The sequence below is a fragment of the Zalophus californianus genome, chromosome 10 (genome assembly GCF_009762305.2).
Source record: "Zalophus californianus isolate mZalCal1 chromosome 10, mZalCal1.pri.v2, whole genome shotgun sequence".
Classification (NCBI taxonomy): Eukaryota; Metazoa; Chordata; class Mammalia; order Carnivora; family Otariidae; genus Zalophus; species Zalophus californianus.
The window spans coordinates 1,060,540-1,078,484 of record NC_045604.1 but is presented as its reverse complement, the minus strand read 5'-3'; the positions used below and the strand labels follow the sequence as shown (position 1 = coordinate 1,078,484).

The following is a 17,945-nucleotide window of genomic DNA, read 5'->3' as shown; positions in this document are numbered from 1 at the left end:
GGCAGTGCCAGCTGCACACGTGAAACGGAGAGGGGGCTGCTTCGTGGAGGAGGGGGCATGGCCCAGGAAAAGGAGGGCGGGAAAGTGGCTCAGGGAGGGCAGAGCCTGGGCCTCCAGAGGCAGTCCAAGGGCGGGCGCCTGGGCACCAGCCCCTAGGTACAGAGAAATGAAAGGCGCCCAGTGCCTCGGGCCCGCCCCGCACCCCCCCCCCCCCCCCCGAGGGTCGTCTCCGGACTTGCTGGACCCGGTCTGGATCTGTAGGCAATGGGAATGCCATTCTCTACTGTTTGGACAGTTCTGGAACCTCCAGTTTGTTCCTCAGTGACTCCCGACCACCACCACCCACGTTTCTCTTCTGGGCCATACAGCTTCCTTCCCGGCTCAGAAGTCGGAGGGGGAACCCCGACTTGAAATTCCCTCCTCCCCTCCAACTCCTGGCCCTTACCGGGCCAAACCACTGAGACTGCGGCAGCCAGGAAACGCTGCCTGGGGGCTGTGCCCCCTCCCACGGAAGCCCGGCTGGGCCCCAGGGGCCCGCTGCCACCAGGCCCGGCCTGGCACTGGGGTCTGGAGGGCAGGTGGGGGGCCTGCAGGGGCCTCCTGGGGAGAGCGGGGCATCCCAGATCCGCCCGTTCCGACATATATCTCAGGCGACCGGCTAGACCTTACTTTTGAGGGGAAAGTAGCAGGAGGTGGGTAAATCCCCGGAGAGTGAGGTGTGTTTGACCAAGGAGAAGGATGAAAGCCCGGGCTGGGAGTTAATCCCTCCTAGGGAGGACCGTGTACCTGGGGCTGGGGATGGCGACTCGGAGTGACAGCCCCGTGCCGGGACTGGCTGGGCCACGTGCGCTCAGGGGCAGCTGCAGAAGACTTAGATGCTTGCAGAGCGTGGAGAGAGAGGGCTTCTGGCGGAAGAAAGGCAAGGCTCTCTCTGGGCGGGGTCCTGAGTGAGTGGGTCTGGGGGGCCTGTTTTGGAAGGTTGGGGAGGTTGCTGAGCTGGAAGCGGAGCGTCTGGGCGCCCACCTCTTCCCCGCTCCCCCCTTACCCGGGCTGCCTCCGCTTCCCTCGAAAAACCCGCCGCCCAGGAAACCGCTGGGGGCGCTCAGACCGCAGCCCCCACCCCCGCCCGCCGCCCCCCGGCTCCCCCACCGCGACCGCCCAACCCACCTGAAGGGGCCGTGGCTGCCAGGGTTGCCCCTCCCGCCGGCTCCCCCCACACCTGCGGGCGCACTATTTATAACTCGGCGCCTATTCCGGGCCTCTGGGCGGGAGCCCGCTGCGCCTCAGCGCTAATCGTCTCCGGGATCTCTGTGCCCCCCAGGGCCGGGGAAGATAAATTTAGCCTCAGGAAGCTCGGGGAACATTTTCCAAAACTCCACGTTCCCGAGAAGGCGAAACAGAACCCCTGTGCCCTCAGCCTCCCTCCCTCCCGCCAGCCAGCAGGCGGCGCAGGTGTCTCGGCTCCTCGGACCGTGCCCGGGGTTCGGGGGGCTGCTGCGAAGCCCGGGCAGGTGAAGGACGCGAGGTACTGGGGGGCGGCGGCCAGAGGGGCCCGAGAGTGGCCGGAGGAACGGGCCCGTCTCCGAGGCTGGCAGAGACAGGAGTAGAAAGTCTCAGCTGGGAGTAACCCAGAAAGGGGTTGGGGACTTCTGCCTTTCGAAGGGTAAATAACTACTATGCAAACGAGATGCAAATAGGAACGCAGGGCAGAGCTTGTGGCCCTGGGGGTCTGCCCTCCGGCGCGGTCGGAACCACAACCACAGCCCTCTTCCCGCCCGCTTCTGAGCGTTGCTGGGAAAACACAGGACCCAACTGAGATCATTACTAAAATATCCAGTTTCGTGCGCGAGGCTCCCAGACCACTTCGCCAGGACCCCTGTCCTCCACCCGCCTTTCGCACACCACTGAGGGTCTTATAGCCCAGGTAATCAGCTAGGAATCCTGGGTCTGAGGCCGCTCCTCCCAGTGCTGTCGCATTTGGGGGTCCCTTCCAGCTTCGCAGAGGCTCCTTCCCCGTTTTGCCCCGCCCATTCCCCTACCCCCTGTGGCCACTGGAGGGCCGCTGGGCGCCCAGGGGTAAATAAGGTCTTCCTCGGCCCGGCCCGCCCGACCTTGGCACTCGGGTCCCTTCTGCTACCCTATAGGCAAGTAGCTTGAACACTCCGAACCCGAGCTTACTCTACCGGGGAAGAGAACCTTGCCAGGAAGCTGCCGCATCTCTTTTTCCCTTGGAGAGGAGTGGGGAGGTGTAGACCAGGGAACCATCTCCCGACCTGTGGTGGTTTAGGTGAAAAAGACATAGCTGGGCCCCCCAAAGGAGCCGTGGAAAGCAGGAATAAGAGCCGCTGAGTTGAGGTGGGTGTGGGAATGGTGCAGGTGGGTGCAGCTTTGGGGCAGTATCCCTCTCCGCAGCTCAGCCTGCCTGGCCCCCCCTCCCAGGCACCATTTCAGGAGAGGAGGGCTGGCTGGTCCAGAGAAGCCCTGAATCTGAGATGGGAAAATCTGGGTTCACTGGCTGACTACCCCACTGCAGTGTGCCGTGGGCATGACCGCGCACCGGGCACTTCTCACCTCTCTGGGCCCGTCTCCTTCCACTTTGCGTGGGAGAATTGCCCTTGTCCTGCCTGCTTCTGAGGTGGACTTGTGTCAGTCTCCAAGCATTTTGTAGTGTGACAGGGGCCCTCAAGAGGGTGTGCAAGCGTTTCCTTGTTCTCCCCATCTCTCTCCTCAGCCTCTCCACCTTTGGGGCTCTCTGGACAGCTGACACCATCCTCTGGCCACCGCAGGTCGCTCCTCTGTTCCCTCTTTCCGCTTCCCGGGCCCTGCCTGCCTTCCATCCACCACTTCCCTGGAGGTCTTTGCCAGACACCCCCTCCCCTGGCAAAGGCCCTCGACTCCAGGATCCACCTCCAGGCACCATCCCAGCTGGGTGGGAGTGGGGCCCAAGAAAGGAAAAGGAGGTCGAAGGCCAGAGCTTGAGGCAGGGTGGGGCTGACCAAGCAGGTGCAGGTTTTGGGGGGGTCGGAAGCCCCACACTCATGTGGAAAGGTGACTTCCATGTCCCCATCCACTGCTAACCTCTCTCTGGATGGATTCAGGAGCTTCCCCCTTCCCACCACTGTGCCCTGGGATGAGGTGGGGCTCTGAAGGGACCAGGCAAGAGCAATGACCTGATTATGTGGGCGCCTAAAGACGGTTGCCATGCCGCTGGGATGAAAAATAATCTTGAGGCGTGCCCGGGTGGTGCAGTCGGTTAGGTGTCAGACTCTTGGTTTTGGCTCAGGTGGTGATCTCAGGGGTGTGAGATTAAGCCTGGTCTGGCTCCACACTCAGCGGGGAGTCTGCTTGGGATTCTCTCCCTCTGCACCCCCCCCCCCGCCCCGCTCATACTCGCACTTTCTCTCAAATAAATAAATAAATCTTAAAAAAAATAGAAAAGATAATCTCGGGGCACCTGGGGGCTCAGTCGGTTAAGCGTCTCCCTTGGGCTTAGGTCATGATCCCAGGGTCCTGGGATGGAGCCCTGGATCGGGCTCCCTGCTCCGCGGGGAGTCTGCCGCTCCCCCTGCTTGTGCTCTCTCTCTGACAAATAAATAAATAAAATCTTAAAAAAAAATTAAGGGAGCACCTGTGTGGATCGGTTGTTAAGCGTCTGCCTTCGGCTCAGGTCATGGTCCCAGGGTCCTGGGATCGAGCCCCGCATCGGGCTCCCTGCTCCGCGGGAGGTCTGCTTCTCCCTCTCCCACTCCCCCTGCTTGTGTTCCCTTTCTCTCTCTCTCTCTCTCTCTCTCGCTGTGTCTCTCTCTCTGTGTCAAATACATAAAATCTTTAAAAAAAAATTAAGAAAATCTTAAAAAAAAAGAAAAAGAATGCACATGCATTCAGGGCAGCCACTTTTTTTTTTTTTTTAAGATTTTATTTATCTATTTGACAAAGAGAGACACAGCGAGAGAGGGAACACAAGCAGGGGGAGAGGGAGAGGGAGAAGACCCGAGCTGAGGGCAGTCGCCCCACGACTGAGCCTCCCAGGCGCCCTGGGGGTAGCCACTTCTCTGCACTACTCTGAGCTAGTGTCGGGCCCAGACTGTGCCTCCGACCTCCAGGTCGGGCTCCCCTGTTCCAGCCTTGCTCCCCAAAGTGTGTTCTCCACACAGCAGCCAGTGGGAACACCGGGTGTTTGCCTTCTCATTTCAGCCCGCAGGAAGCTCAGCTTGTGAGGCCCTCCAGGACCTGCCCCACACCCACCCACCTCAACCTTTCCTCTCTTCCATAGCACCTATCACCTAATAACATCTCCACACGTATTTTTTGCTTATGTTCTTTTTCCTGTGTCTGCCCACGAGACAGGGGCCTTTTGTGATCCTGGCTGTGTTCAAGCACCCGGGCCCGCGTACAGCGGGTGCTCAATGACATTTGCTGAATGAATGAACACTCGTAGATGCAGAATGTGCACAGACTATCTCTGGAATGCTCTTCACGGGACTGGTGAAGCTGACGAACTGCCGGCAAGACAGCTGGGGGCGGATGGGGCGGGGGGAGTCACTTCTCACCAGCACAACTCCCTGCTCTCGGTCTTTGTTACCTTTATAAAGAGAGATACAACATGCCCAGAGAAAAAGGACTTAACTCAGAAGAAGTTGGGGGAAAAGCTGGTCCCTGGGAGCGAGGAGAGAGTCCCAGGAGAGGAGGGAGGGGCCGGGGCATGCTGGCTCTGAGGTTGTGGGGGGCTGTGAGTGGGCGTGCCACTCAGCGTGAGCAAGGTGCTGTAAATGGTGGATTTACCTACCCCTGGGTGGAGGGGTGGACGTCAGGGAAAGCAGGTGGGTGGCCACCAAGGGGAAGTGGAGTGAGCTTGGCTCCTTCTGGCTGTTAGCGCCCGTGCCCTGTGGTAAGCCTGAGGCACCTGGGGGGCCACACAGGTGCCTTGCTCTTGCAGCCTCCTGTGTGAGCTGGAGGGGCAGGGCCCAACGTCTTCTTTGAGCTGCGGACCAGCATCGGCCCAGGGCTCTTCCCAAGATCCTCAGAGGTGGGGAGCTGGCCAGACCAGCTCTTCTATTTGGGTTCCCGGCCTAAGGCACAGAGCCTCCCAGAAGAAGACCCCACCCAAGCTGGACCCCTCCCTCTCCACCAGTTGGGAGGAACCTGGCCTTTCCACGCTCCCCGCCCAGGCCTCAGTGAGTCAGAAAACCTGGTTTTCAGTCTGTTCTGTCCAGGACAACCTTCTTCCCTCCCTGGTCTGTACCCTGGCTCCAAGACCCTTCCAGTACTGAGTTTTTCCAATTCCCTTTCAGACATTTAGAACTTTAGGCCTTGAGGCCTATTTATTTTATCTATGCATATACATAATCTGTACACACACACACACGTAGTTCAGTGATTCTCAAGCAGAGATGTTAGGGCGCAGCCCACTCCTGGCACCACCAGAGTATGGAGAAATCGACCATCTGGGCTGGCGGGCTCACTGTGCCAGGCTTGGAAGAATGTTAGCTCCTGCCGTTTCCTGGGGCCCTGGCCAGCAGGCCGGGCTCCTGGGCCCCGGGGGTCCCCCAGAGGTGGGGGCTGGGAACGGACACCCAGAAGGCAGGCCTGGCAGACGGCACATACCGGAAGTAGGAGCTGCACTTCCCACAGTGCCTGTGGCCCATCCTTGGCGGAGCATCGCGGGCCCCGGGGGTCTTGACGGGGGCTGGGCTGGGCGCTAGAGCAGAGAATGGGAGGTTGAGAGGCGGGCTCTGGCACAGAGGTGCAGCCACGCTTCCTGTTGCCCGACCCCCCCCCACCCACCTGAGCCGAGCCGGGCGCGGTGCCCTTCCCGGCCATTAATCCAGCAGCTCCTTGATGCACCAGCAGCACAGGAGGATGTAGGCCACTTCCTTCAGAGTCTGCTGCAGGCCCTCCCATCCTGTGCCCATCTTCATGACAGGCACCCAGGGCCCAGGGTGTCGCAGGGCCCTTCGGAAGGAGAACGGCAGGGCCTGGGCTAGGGGCTGCATCCACGTCCGGGGCTGCATGTGGGCTGCAGGAGCCGCCTCCAGTGCCTTGTATCAGCAGCGTCCCCACCCCCTCAGACCTCATGACTCTGGGGACAAAGGCCCCCCAGGGCTAGCACGGGGAAGGTTCTGGGCCCAAGAACGGGCTGAGTCAGCCTCTATGGACAGGGATGGAGGCTGGGCTTAGGAGGGGGAGGGCCTGGTCACCCCGTCCTCTATGCTCTGCAGCCAGGCCTGCTCAGCTTCCTGCCTGGGTCTCAAGACCCCGGGGCGCGGTCTGTCTTGCTCCTTCCCCTGGTGCTTGGCCCAAGCCCCGGCCCCTGCCCCGTGAGGCTGGCCTTCAGAACCGTCGGTGTGAGCTCCTGTCCAGTCTGTTCGGCACACCCGCCACCCCGGCCCCTTAGAGGGAGCTCCGCCAGCCCCGAGCCCACGTCTGCTTCTCCCATCCCCTGGAGCAGGAAGACACAGCCGGGGCAGAGGCACACGAGAGGCACACTTTATTGACAGGCGACACCCCAGGACCACCTCCTTCCCCACCCCTGCAGTGGGCAGGACTGCGGGCTCATGTGCGGGAGTTGCGCTCCTCGTCTTCGTTCTCCAGCAGGTAGGCTGGACGGTAGGCGGGCTGTCCTCCTGGGCTCAGGTACTTCAGGGCGGGGTTCCGCACCGTGTTCTCCCGGCCCCCCAGCGAGGTGTAGCTGGAGCCGGGAGAAGGGAGGCAAGTGTGGGGGGTGGCTCTCCGTCCCCGCACCTCCATGTCTCCCCCACGTCTCCCAGCACCTTACCCTCGGTCGTACAGAACACAGTATGGGACAAACAGCTGGCGCAGGAAGTCCCAGATGTCTCTGTAGGTCCAGTCCTGGGAGGTCAGAGCGGAGTCACAAAGTCCCCCTCTTCCTCACTCACCCCTTGCCACCTGGGAAGGGGCCCGCTTGGGCTCTTCTGCTTCTTGGCCCTGAGGAAGGCTCCTATCTGATTCTCTGGTGCAGCTTGCTCTCTGCAGGCCACGCAAGGTGAAAGAGAAAGCCTTCATCCTGGCCCCCCGCCCCCAACCCCCCATGGCGTGGGTCTGCGGGAGCAGACCATGAAAATGGGCTCTCGGGGCGCCTGACATGGGGCCACCCGAGACGTGCCTGGTGCAAGTCAAGAACTGAATGTTGAATTTTCACATGCCACAGAATTCATCCTTTTAAAGCCTACCATTTGCTGGTTTTCAGTAATTCCTTATTTCATTTTAGTAAGCTGCGCTTTGAGTATAATTAGGTGGCTACTGGCCACCATGCTGGGCAGCACAGGCCTAGTGGGAGAAAGCACAAGCTTGCCCTTGGTGTTCGATAAATAACGCTCAGAAGGCTGAATGACCCAACGGCACAGCCTTCCTCGGATGATGGGGCTCTTCATCTGAGCCCCAGGCTGGGATGGGGAACCCGGGTGCACAATGGGCAGGGATTGGGAGACAGGAGGCCCCACAGCCTCTACCCCGTTACCAGCAGCGGGTTGATGCGCATGAAGGAAGGCCAGCTGGGGTCAGTGGGGCTGAAGGGGCAGAGGCTGCAGGAGTAGGGGTCTGTGCGGCGGGTGCCCATCAGGACAGCCTCCAACTGGGGGTGCCGCGTCTGCAGCTCACTCAGGGCCTGCTTCATGTCACCCTCAGCCTCCAGGACCTGCAGATTGTACCTGAGGAAGGGAGAGTGCTGCACTCAGAAGTGGGCACTGCTGAGCTCCCCCGGGAGCCCCAGCCTCCATGCCCCTAGTACCTCTTGATGGTGTCCTGTAGAAACTGCTCCAGCTCGGGGAAGGGGGAGATGCTGCGGACATACAGGACCTGGAGGGGCTCCTGAGCGTCAGGGCGCGTCCTGGGGGTGGGGGGGCACGGGCGTGCCGGGTGGGCAGGGAGATACTCTCAGAGAGCTCGCACTGTCCTCTTCGGCTCCCGGGTGGACCAGCTCCCATCCACAAGAACCCACTTCCTCTGGGAAGCCCTTCTGATCTCTCACTTCTCAGACCGGGAGCACACAGCCCCATTTCAGGTATGCAAATGTCACCTCCCAACAGGACTGCGACCTCCCTGTGGCCCAGTCAGGGAGGTTGGCCTTCATGGCCTTCACGACCCAGGGCCACACCCAAGTCAGATGCTCAAGAACAGAACTGGAGGTCACCAAGGCCACCTCCCTCCCAGACCCCACCCGGCCACCCCTTCCCTCCCTGCTTCCTAGCGGGGGGAGCAGGACAGCAGGGCAGACAGGACCTCTGAGGTCTCGCCCCCAGGGGTTGGCTCACCTCTGCACGGCCGCGTGGAAGAGGTGCAGGAGTGCCGTGCAGTCCTTGCCTCCATTGAAGCCCACGCAGAGGCGGGCGAGGTCGTACCGGGCCAGGGCAGTCTCAATGGTCTGCAGGGCGCCTGCCACCTTCTCCCCCAGAGAAGACCCTGCAAGCGGACGGACAAGAAGCCAACAGATAGAGGCACGTGGCCGTCAGAGGGCAGTGGGGGCCATGCCGCCCTTGCTTAACATCTCCATGGCTTCCCAGTGTGGGCCAGGTACTGTCCGGACTCCCTCATGCCCTCAGAGTGTGCCCCTGCCGGCCATTCAGCCCCACCTCAGTGTCTTCTCTCTGGGGGCCCTGGTTTCCTTCTGTTACCCGGATCACACTGTTTGCTCTCACCCAGCTCCCGGGCTGACCTCCCTGCTGTGGAGGCCCCTCGTCACCGACATCTCATGCCCGGGGGCCTTTCTGGTCACGCTACTGGCCCAGAAGGGCACGGTGGATGACTGTCCTGTCGAGCCACACCCCCCTGGCCAGCACAGTGCTGTGGACAGCACGCACGCGGCCTACGTTTACTGCAGCCATCTTCCACCTGCTCCTGGATTTTCAGGAAGCCGCCAACAGCCCCTGCGTTCCTGAGGCCTAGGGAGCCACCCCGGCATGCAGCCCTCCCCGTGGAGGCCCCTACCTGATCCCGCGAGTTTGTACACGGCCTCACTGGCCTGCTGCACGGCGTCGGGCACGTAGGGGACCAACGACCCCGGGGGCAGACGGGCGGTCAGGTAGGCCAGGCCTTCCTCCAGGGGCCCTTCGTCCTCTGAGTCCAGCGTCAGCTTCACCTGATAGTAGTTGCTGCCCCAGTCAGGATAGGAACCCAGGCCGAGCCGGCGCCCAAAGTGGGCCTGAGCCTCGGCAAGGATGGGGGCAATAGAGGCCTCATCGGCCGCCACATAGAGCTCCCGCAGGTGAAACTGCACGGCTGTGTTCTGGAACAGCCCCTTCAGCCCCTCCAGCACCCGCCGCAGCAGCTCTGGAATGCCGGGGAAGAGGTAGACATTTCGGACGGAGACCAGCGGCAATTTGAAGGGCTGGCCGGTGCGAGGATCGGTGCCGTAATGGAGGCGGGCGGAGGAGGGAACGAGAGACAGCTTCTCCCAGCCCTTCCCTCCTAGGGCTTTGACGGCGGCTTCCAGCTCGGGGTGTGGCTTGAGCTCGTCCCCAAAGGCCTGGGCTACTGCCTCGAAGGTCACATCGTCATGAGTGGGGCCGATGCCCCCTGCTGTGAGGACGTGGGTGAAGCGGCTGGAGAAAGAAGTGACCTCAGCCGCAATGGTGGCGACCTCATCGGGGACGACAGAGACTCGGCACACCTGGACCCCCAGGGAGCGCAGTGTCCGGCACAGAAAGTAGGTGTTGGTGTCCTGAGTGTGTCCCTGGGAGATGAGATGGGGACGGTGTCAAGGCCGTGGGGATGAAGGGCAAAGGGGAAGGGGCGACAGCCGCATCTGCCTGATGCTGGGGCACCATGTTCTTGGGGGACGCTGCCTTGGTCCACCCCCCACCAAAGAGCCTGGACTGGGCACAGGAGTGCGAAAATCCACGTGAGTGCTCAGGGAGAGCATGATCCACCTGGGGCCTCCTTCTCTGCACTTTGACCTTGACCTCATCTACACTTATGGATTCCGTGGTCAATTCCTCACCAACCCTGACAGCTCAGTTCCCTGGCTCCATGTACTTACTAGGCATCTCCACCATATTCCTGGCAGCTGTCCCTTTGCTCAGTGGCATCCCCAGACACGGTCCACAGCCAGTCGGGCCCTTCTGCTGTCACCTCTACTGAAATGTCTCCCCACCTGCTCTCTTCTCTGTGTTCCTACGGCCACCACGCGAGTCCTTGGCACCTTTTATCTGGACAGTGGCGACAGCGCCCTGGCCAGGATCCCAGCCTCCGGTCGCAGCACTCCGCCCTGGGCCTCCTGACTAAACTGTCTAATGTGCTACTGTGATTGCACCACTCTTGGGCTCAAAAGCCATGTGTTGTTTCCAAACGTATACAGAATAAAGTTCAAATTCCTTTGCAGAATTTTTGAGGCTGTCTCTGGTGTGTCTCCAATGTTCTTTCCCAGCCCCATCTCCTTCTACTTCTCTACAGGGGGCTTAGTGGGTAAGGGTTACTCTGGAGGAAGAGAGAATCGGGTTGGAATCCCAGCTCTACCACTCCTGAGCTCTGTGACCTTGGTCAAGCTTCTCAGTCTCATAATCTATTAACTGAGATTTATAATAAAAGTATCAAACCTCGTGGGAATGTTCTAAGGATTAGTAAGTATATGTGATATGATCAGCACACTGCCAGGCCCCAGGAAGCACTCAAAAAACAGGGGTCAATATTGCTATATTACAAACCTGATGCCTACCGGGACCTCTCCTAAGACTTCCCTGATTGTTCAGAAGGGATTTCTTCCATCTAGTACTTTCCTTCTATTTTGCTTACTCACTCTGCTGAATGCCTTGGGTCATTCTCCCAACAGGCTGGCTAGAACTCTTTGTGTATAGCACATGCACCCATACCGATGGACTCCTTGTCATTTCTGTAAAGCCCCTCCTACCCCTATACAAGGCTTGGCAAATTGTAGCAACTTTGCTACAAGTTTTCAACAGAGTAACTGAAAGAACAAAAGGTCACTCTCCCTCTAATAGGTTGGACTCACTCGAGGACCCTACTGCAGCAACGGGGCGCCCACCCTGGCTGCCTCCCCTCAACAGAATGTGCAGCAGGCTCTTAAGGGCAGGAGAATGCCGCACCCTCCCCCTCTTCTGTCCCAGACACACCTTGAGGATCTCATCTCCAACAATGATGATGCCCGCCGTCACGCTGCGCCCTGAGGGAGGTTCAAAGGCCCTAGATGCCATGGTCCTGCCTTCTCTGCCCCTCGGCAAGGCCCTCCAGAAGCCACCCAGGGCCCCAAATAGGGGTCGAAAGCACGGGAGTCGCGCCAGGTCTACAGGGCACTGGGGGCCATAGCCTGAAAACAGGGGGGTCTGGGGTCAAGGGAACCTGGAGGAGCCAGAGAGGACAATGGGGGAGAGCAGGAGTGCACGTCCTTCCTTAGAGGAAGACCTCGCCAGGCCCTTGACAAGAGACCCCTTTATTTCTGCCTCTAAGAAACCCCAGCCCTGGCCTCTTCACATGTCTTCTAAGCTTGGCTCTAGTCTCCTTAAAATGTCCTGCTCTCCCGAGCACCTACCCCTTTGAATATGTCTTCTGTGCGCCGAGCTCGGCCCTCTGCACCTTTAAATACCTCCTCTCTTCGGGGCACCTGTTCCTTTTAAGTGTCTCGACCCCTTTTAAGCGACCGCCCCCCCCCCCCCCCCCGCTCCGGCACGGACCGGAGCTCAGGCGCCTCTCCTGCAGGCGCCGGCACCCTTCCTGGCCTGGAGTCCCGTCCCCCCGCCACGCTGCAGCCCGCCCAGCTCTTCCAGGTCCCCACCTGCCTCTCCGGCCCTTCCCCGGCTCGTGCCCTCTGCTCCCGCACGTCCCGGGCGGCGTCCGCACGCAGAGTCCCGCCCTACACCCGCACCTCCTCACAGCAGTTGGTCACCTCGGTTGTCGCTCAAACGATCTCCAAGGGCCCATTGGTGCAGTCGGCTGTCGCTCGCCTGCCGTAGCCAGGGGGCGGGAGGAGCGCCGGGTTGTCATTGGCGACAAGCACGTGGTCACCCCCACCCGGAACTGCGGGGGCCGGGCGCGGGCGGGGCGCGGGCGCGGGCGCGGGCGCGGGCGCGGGCGCGGGCGGGGGGCGGGCCCGCGGGCCTGGGGCGCGGAAGGGGCGGTGGTGGGCGGTGCTCCAAGGGCTTTGGGGTGCGCTCTCTGCGGCTGCAAGTAAAGAGAGGCGTGACTCTCACTTCTGTTTTCAAATTCTTGTGTGCACGTGCTGTCGGGCACTAACCCTAATTCTAGGCGCAGGGGCTGCTGCCAGAGGGATTTTATACCGTAGCGCACGCAAGTTGTAGGAACACCAAGTGTCAGCATTGCCTGAAGTAGGCAGATCTTGGAGGTGAGCTTTCGTTCACCTGTTATATACGATAAAGCTATATACTTAACCCCGTTGACTAGAAAAAGCCTTGCCCCACCTTGCTCCAGGATAGTGCTCAGTTTGAACATCACCTTTGCCCAATTATTGGTCTTACGGGTACAAGTGAGGGCAGCCGACTAGGACGGGCCGTGTGTCCACCTCGGATTCTCACATCATCCTAGCTTATTCTCATTTCAGTTGCCTTCGGTCTAAAAGTGCTTCTTAAATTTAAATGTTTAATCTGGGACCTTTTTCAAAATTTATTTTTAGGGCGCCTGGGTGGCTCAGATGGTTAAGCGTCTGCCTTCGGCTCAGGTCATGATCCCAGACTCCTGGGATCGGGTCCCACATCGGGCTCCCTGCTCCTTGGGAGCCTGCTTCTCCCTCTGCCTCTCTCTCTCTGTGTCTCTGTCTCTCATGAATAAATAAATAAAAAATCTTTAAAAAAAATAAAAAAATAAACTATTAAAAAATTATTTTTAAGTAATCTCTATGCCCAAGGTGCTGCTTGAACTGACCACCCAGAGTCCCATGCTCTACCGACTGAGCAAGCCAGGTGCCCCCATTTGGGGCCTTCTTAATAGGCTGATTAAATCTCCCTCATTCAGGAGGTTTGGGGTGGGAGCCTGAGATCTGCATTTAACAAGCTCTCTTGTCATGCTGATGCTCCTGGTCTCTAGACTACGTTTTCTGTAGTAAACCTCTAAAAATTCATTCATCACTTGGAGAACAGCTGAACCACACCCACCCTCATTTTACTCTCCTAAAGCCCAAGATAGATGATGCCCATTTCACAGATGGGCAACAGGCTAAGAAAAGTTGAGATGCCACAGCAACCACAAAACGCTCAAGTGAAAGGAAGAGCCAGGCTTCTAGACTGTTCTTTCTCAAGTAATAAGCCCTGTGTGTGTGGTTTTTTTCAACAATCCCAAGATCAAGAGTTGCATGCTCTATGGACTGAGCCAGCCAGGTGCCCCTAAAAAAATTTTTTTTTAAAGATTTTATGAGAGAGAGAGAGAGAGCATAAGAAGGGCGAGTGGCAGGCAGAGGGAGAAGCAGGCTCCCTGCTAAGAAGGGAGCCTGATGTAGGGCTTGATCCCAGGACCTGGGATGACCACCGGAGCCGAGGCAGACACCCAACTGACCCACCCAGGCACCCCTTCTAAAACATTTTTTTAAATCTTTATTTTAAAGCTTTTATTTATTTGACAGAGAGAGAGCATGAACAGGGGAAGGGGCAGGCAGAGGGAGAAGCAGACTTCCCGCTGAGCAGGGAGCCCCACTCGGGGCTCGATCCCAGGACCCTGGGATCATGACCTGAGAAGGCAGACGCTTAACTGACTGAGCCATCCAGGTGCTCCTATTTTTCTTAAAGATTTAATATTTGACCACCCCTCCCACAAAAACGCTCTGGTCCAATTCTTTGTCAGTGGGTTCTCAAGCTTGAGTGGTCGCCAGAATCACCTGGAGAGCTTGTTAAAACAATTGCTAGGCCCAACCCTCAGAGTTCCTGATTCAGTAGGTCTAGAGTCGAGTCCAATAATTTGCATTTCTAACAAGGTCCCAGTGATGGTGATGCTGCTGGATCAGGCACTACCACTGAACTACCACCATAAGAAGAAATGGATGGAAGACAGGGAGAAGCTTCATTTCCTTTATTTAGCACTACCGTTATTATCTCCACCCAACATGGGGCTGGAACTCTGCAACCCGGAGATCAAGAGTCTGCCCACTCCACCAATTGAGCCAGCCAGGGACACCCTGGAGAGATGTTTTCTTGAACAACTACAGCTTACACCTGTTTTCTCGAAGGTTAATACTCCAACTACCTGCATAAAAATGCTTGAAATTCCCACATCCAGGCCACACCCCAGACCAATTAAGGCAATATCGCTAAGGAATGACTTAGGCATCAGTACCAGCCACTAAAAATAGCACACACTGTCGCGTCCCCCCCCAAGGTAACAGGCCACAGGTGCGCCAGAGCCTCAGGCTGGGCAGGAAGTGGGGCGCAGGAGCAGCCTCTGGCCGACGGCCTCCCCCCTTTACCCTCCTGTGCCCTTCAAATACCAGGACTGCGTGAAAGGCAGCACCCCTGACTGTAGGAAATGGTTAATTTGTTTTGATGAGATGTCGTCTCTACATAACCTCTACCTCAGGCTAACAAGAGCAACATATATTTCAGAAGTTTGACAGAAATCTGCTTTAAGTAGATTAAAAACCAGTTACCTGAATGTTGAAATAAACCTCATTATCAGCAAAGAGCTGAACTTCATTATCTAACCAAAGGGAATATAATCAGAAACATGATACTGAGTGTAATGCTCACCCTGAGAGGGGAAAAAAACCTTTACAATTAAAGAATTAGATTATAAAAACTTCCTCTTTAATCAAGGCTTTTTAACATGGAACAGATTTCTTGAATAAAATGAAAAGTTTCCAATACATTGAAACAAACCACCATACATACAACACCTGGCAGGAAACAAAACAAAACAGCAAGTTTACACAATCCCTGTAACAGCCATGGCCTTATTCTCAGATGCTTCCTCCATCTACCAAGAGTGTTCTGCTGGGTACAGAGATCAGCATGGTTTCTGGGGTGACACTCAGCTGAGGCTGCAGCCCGAAGAGCGCTCATCTGGCTGGGCCATGGTGCTGTTGGCTCTGCTCGAGCAGCACATTCAAACAGTGTACTGAACATCCTTTAAATATCAAAGTGAGAAACAAGAAGGCAACATAATGATGTTATCAGGAAGATGTTAGCAAGCAAGGACAGCTGTGTAAAGCTCGAGGCTGGAAGTGGCGGCCAGCTTCATTTCTTCGGCTTCTTGGGCAGTGGCCGTCGGAACAACAAGATGTGAGGTTCTGAAAGAGTGAGTGAAATCGAAGAGACACGCTCGCACTGGTCTCTGCACTTCCCAGATATCACCCACTCAGATCTTTATGACTAAATTAAGATTTAAGCATATGGCCTTAGAAGCAGACCCACAAGCTGGGCCTGTCTGCCAAGCCGAGAACTGTTAGCGTCAGTTCCCTTGCTATGTTTGCACAGCCCCGGGGGGCCTTTATTAGTTTTGCCTGGCAGCTTGGGGTCTGGTGTCTTATCAAGAAATACACTTTCCTTGGCTTATTTGGAAGACATCCAAGAATTCGCTTTCTGATGGAGAATGATGCAGGGGCCATAACCTCTACCAGGGTATATGTGGCCTTAAGAAAAAAAAGGGTACATTCAGACTGAACTAGAGATTAAAGGAGGTTTTTCAGGGACAGGTTGTCTCTGAACTTCCCAGATACTTTCCTTTTATTTTTGGTCACTCCAGTTTTTCTAAATGGCTGGTAAGGAACCAATAAAGCACCCTTACCATCCCCCCATTTCTCTGGGTTATACGATCTCATCACTCTGTCTTTCCCTCAGTGAAGGAGCCCTCCATGGTTGCTTTCAGACATCGCACCAACCTGGTTCGTGGATCATGTAATGGACCCATCCCTGACTCTGCTGAACACCAAGATTTCTCCATTCCGATTCAGACATCAGATGGGTTTTAGGGACCAGCTTGGCGATGTCCTTGGGCAACATGACATGCCTGTAAGAGAAACATGGAAAGATGGGGAGAATTCACATCAGTACAGGGTGCAGTCTGAAGAGCTTGCATACAAAGCTGAGAGGAAAGAAAAGAAAAAAAATCGGTTTCTGATGGTAGGGAGTTTATATAATCTTATTGTGGGGTAGAGGCAGCTAGAAATAAAGGCCAGTTATGTAAATCCTCACCAAAGTATGTTAAAAAGCACACATTAATGACTAATGCCTAACTCAAGTGAACGAGCACCTGTTTTCCTGCCTTCCTGGAGCTCAGTCTGCCGATTACTCTAGCAGGCTATAAGGGCAGCCCCATAGCACACACAGTGTTAATAATTAAAAGTAATTTCGGAAAGGATTGGTTTTGCGAAGAAAGGCCTCTTATGGAGTGCTGTGTGGGAGAGCCGTCACAAAGGATGAAATGGAAATGTCTCACCCTCCAAAATCTACCCTCGCTCTCATCTTCCTAACTTTGAAGAGAGTTGCCATGAGCAACTTTTTGGGAAACCCCATGTTCTCCTAACCAAGGATGTCTCCTTTCATGGTAAAAAATTATTACTCTGACATGAATTGGGCTAATCCAGATAGACTCCATCGTGCTCAGTGAAAATATACTAGACGCTCTCTGTACTAGTAGCGGAGACTCTTTGCAAAGGCATAATTCTAGTCTAAATACGTGAAGATGGCTTACATTCAATGGACAAGCCCCCGGCACAGGGACGGCCTTCGATACCCAATCAGCTCAGACACAGAAACCCTCACAACAACGGCAACCAGAACCGCACCGCCGCGACTTACAGCTCCCTAACCCTGCGAAGGGTGGTCCCTAACCCTGCGAAGGGTGGTCCCTAACCCTGCGAAGGGTGGTCCCTAACCCTGCGAAGGGTGGTCCCTAACCCTGCGAAGGGTGGTCCCTAACCCTGCGAAGGGTGGTAAGCACAGAGTCTAGTCAGCGGAGCTCGGACGTGGGGAAGAAAGCTAGCCGGCCCACCGTCCCGTGCGGGTCAGCACACACCGAGTCCCCGGAGCCCCGCACTCGGCTGGAAAAGGAACACAAGCCTGGCAAGTTTCCATTCTACGTTCTTCGAGGTGGAAGACAAGACACCCACTAGGCAGTCGGTGTGAGCGTCACACTGAATGCCTGGAACGCCGACTCGGGCAGAATCCTCGCTCCCCCCGATTTTCCGGCCTAGAATCGCGGCGCCGCATCCGTCAGACGCAAGCCAGCGGCGAGTGGTACGCCCCACACCGGTCCCTGACCCCAGCACAGCCCCAGCGCCTCCTCCCGAAGCCCGGCAGGCTCTGCTCCGACTCTCGGTCGGGGGAGGCAGGGGCCGTGGGCTGTGCTCGCGCTGAGCCTGCGGCGCCCCGGCGCGCGGGCAGACATCACAGGGGCAGGTAGCAGGCCCCCGCCGTCTCTCCTCCAAGCCCTCCCCGCAGCAAGCCCGCACGCCCACGCCCCCTTTCCAGGAATCCTGCAGCGCCGCCGCGGCCACCTCTTCCCAGCAGGCTCCACAAGGCAAAGTTCGATGTGCCGGGGGAAGCTCAAAGAACGCTTCAGAACCCCGTCTTGGTGGGGAGGGGGTCAGCCTCGAGCTCTAGCCACGCCCCCTCCGCCCGCCGCCCCGCTCGGGGCCGACTCGGAGTTCGCCGGGTGTGCGCGCCCCCGCGCCGCCAGGCCCTCGCGCATGCGCCCTGCGCTCTCCGCGGTCGTCCCCGTCCGCGTCCTGGGAGTCTCTCGCGCTTGCGTCGGTCCTGTCGATTCAGCCCTCACTTGTCAAAGTTCACGACCTCGTTACGGCCCCCGCGCCGGCACTAACCGGTACTCGAACTCCTCGTCGTCATATTTGTCCGAGTAGTAAATCTGTTTATGCGACATGATCGCTCAGTCTGAGGACCGTCAGGCCCGCGCCGCCAACCTCCAAACAACTCCCAGCAGCACGCGCTCCCACCCACTTTGGCCTCGCTTTCAAACACGCCGCCCGCGCTCCCTATTGGTCCCCTTGATTTAAGGCGGGACAACTCCACCTTCAAGCC

General features: G+C 57.5%; 3 protein-coding genes across 7 annotated transcripts; all 3 read right to left on the bottom strand.

Moving 5' to 3' along the window:
- Positions 1–5,302: 5,302 nt before the first annotated feature.
- On the bottom strand, positions 5,303–6,075 carry LOC113932132 (lens epithelial protein). The gene is given in 3 exon segments (XM_027610666.2): positions 5,303–5,698; positions 5,785–6,039; positions 6,041–6,075. Coding segments are annotated over 2 exon segments (255 nt in total). The 3' UTR covers positions 5,303–5,698; positions 5,785–5,819.
- Positions 6,076–6,470: 395 nt separating this feature from the next.
- Positions 6,471–11,780, bottom strand: FLAD1 (flavin adenine dinucleotide synthetase 1). 3 transcript variants are annotated; one of them, XM_035722300.1, is made up of 8 exons: positions 11,744–11,780; positions 11,085–11,278; positions 8,944–9,688; positions 8,271–8,418; positions 7,748–7,846; positions 7,478–7,667; positions 6,776–6,849; positions 6,471–6,688 (listed from the first exon to the last, which is right to left on the bottom strand). In XM_035722300.1, the coding sequence occupies exons 2-8, from the start codon at positions 11,163–11,165 to the stop codon at positions 6,553–6,555; spliced, it is 1,473 nt and encodes a 490-aa protein (XP_035578193.1). In that variant the 5' UTR covers positions 11,166–11,278; positions 11,744–11,780; the 3' UTR covers positions 6,471–6,552. The 3 variants fall into 3 exon arrangements, 2 of the variants coding, with proteins under 2 accessions (XP_035578193.1, XP_027467434.1); XM_027611633.2 differs by lacking the exon at positions 11,744–11,780 and adding an exon at positions 11,501–11,598; XR_004819369.1 differs by having other exon boundaries at positions 6,480–6,688; positions 6,776–6,987.
- A 2,912-nt stretch (positions 11,781–14,692) lies between these two features.
- CKS1B (CDC28 protein kinase regulatory subunit 1B) lies at positions 14,693–17,870 on the bottom strand. 3 transcript variants are annotated; one of them, XM_027613937.1, is made up of 3 exons: positions 17,729–17,870; positions 15,788–15,915; positions 14,693–15,196 (listed from the first exon to the last, which is right to left on the bottom strand). In XM_027613937.1, exons 1-3 carry the CDS (start codon positions 17,785–17,787, stop codon positions 15,144–15,146), a joined length of 240 nt encoding a protein of 79 aa, XP_027469738.1. In that variant the 5' UTR covers positions 17,788–17,870; the 3' UTR covers positions 14,693–15,143. The 3 variants fall into 3 exon arrangements, with proteins under 3 accessions (XP_027469738.1, XP_027469737.1, XP_027469736.1); XM_027613936.1 differs by having other exon boundaries at positions 14,693–15,033; XM_027613935.2 differs by lacking the exon at positions 17,729–17,870 and adding an exon at positions 16,900–17,365.
- Positions 17,871–17,945: the final 75 nt, after the last annotated feature.

Bases quoted from the DNA above. Each gene is read 5' to 3' on its own strand.
- FLAD1 (XM_035722300.1), bottom strand. From the start codon at position 11,165: ATGGCATCTAGGGCCTTTGAACCTCCCTCAGGGCGCAGCGTGACGGCG. The intron at 9,689-11,084 runs GTGTGTCTGGGA...CTCATCTCCCAG, and splicing joins TTGGAGATGAGATCCTCAAG to GGACACACTCAGGACACCAA. The intron at 8,419-8,943 runs GTAGGGGCCTCC...GTCCGCTTGCAG, and splicing joins GTACAAACTCGCGGGATCAG to GGTCTTCTCTGGGGGAGAAG.
- CKS1B (XM_027613935.2), bottom strand. From the start codon at position 16,982: ATGGAAACTTGCCAGGCTTGTGTTCCTTTTCCAGCCGAGTGCGGGGCT. The intron at 15,916-16,899 runs GTGGGCCGGCTA...TTTCTCTTACAG, and splicing joins GTGCTGACCCGCACGGGACG to GCATGTCATGTTGCCCAAGG. The intron at 15,197-15,787 runs GTTGGTGCGATG...TCACTCTTTCAG, and splicing joins TTACATGATCCACGAACCAG to AACCTCACATCTTGTTGTTC.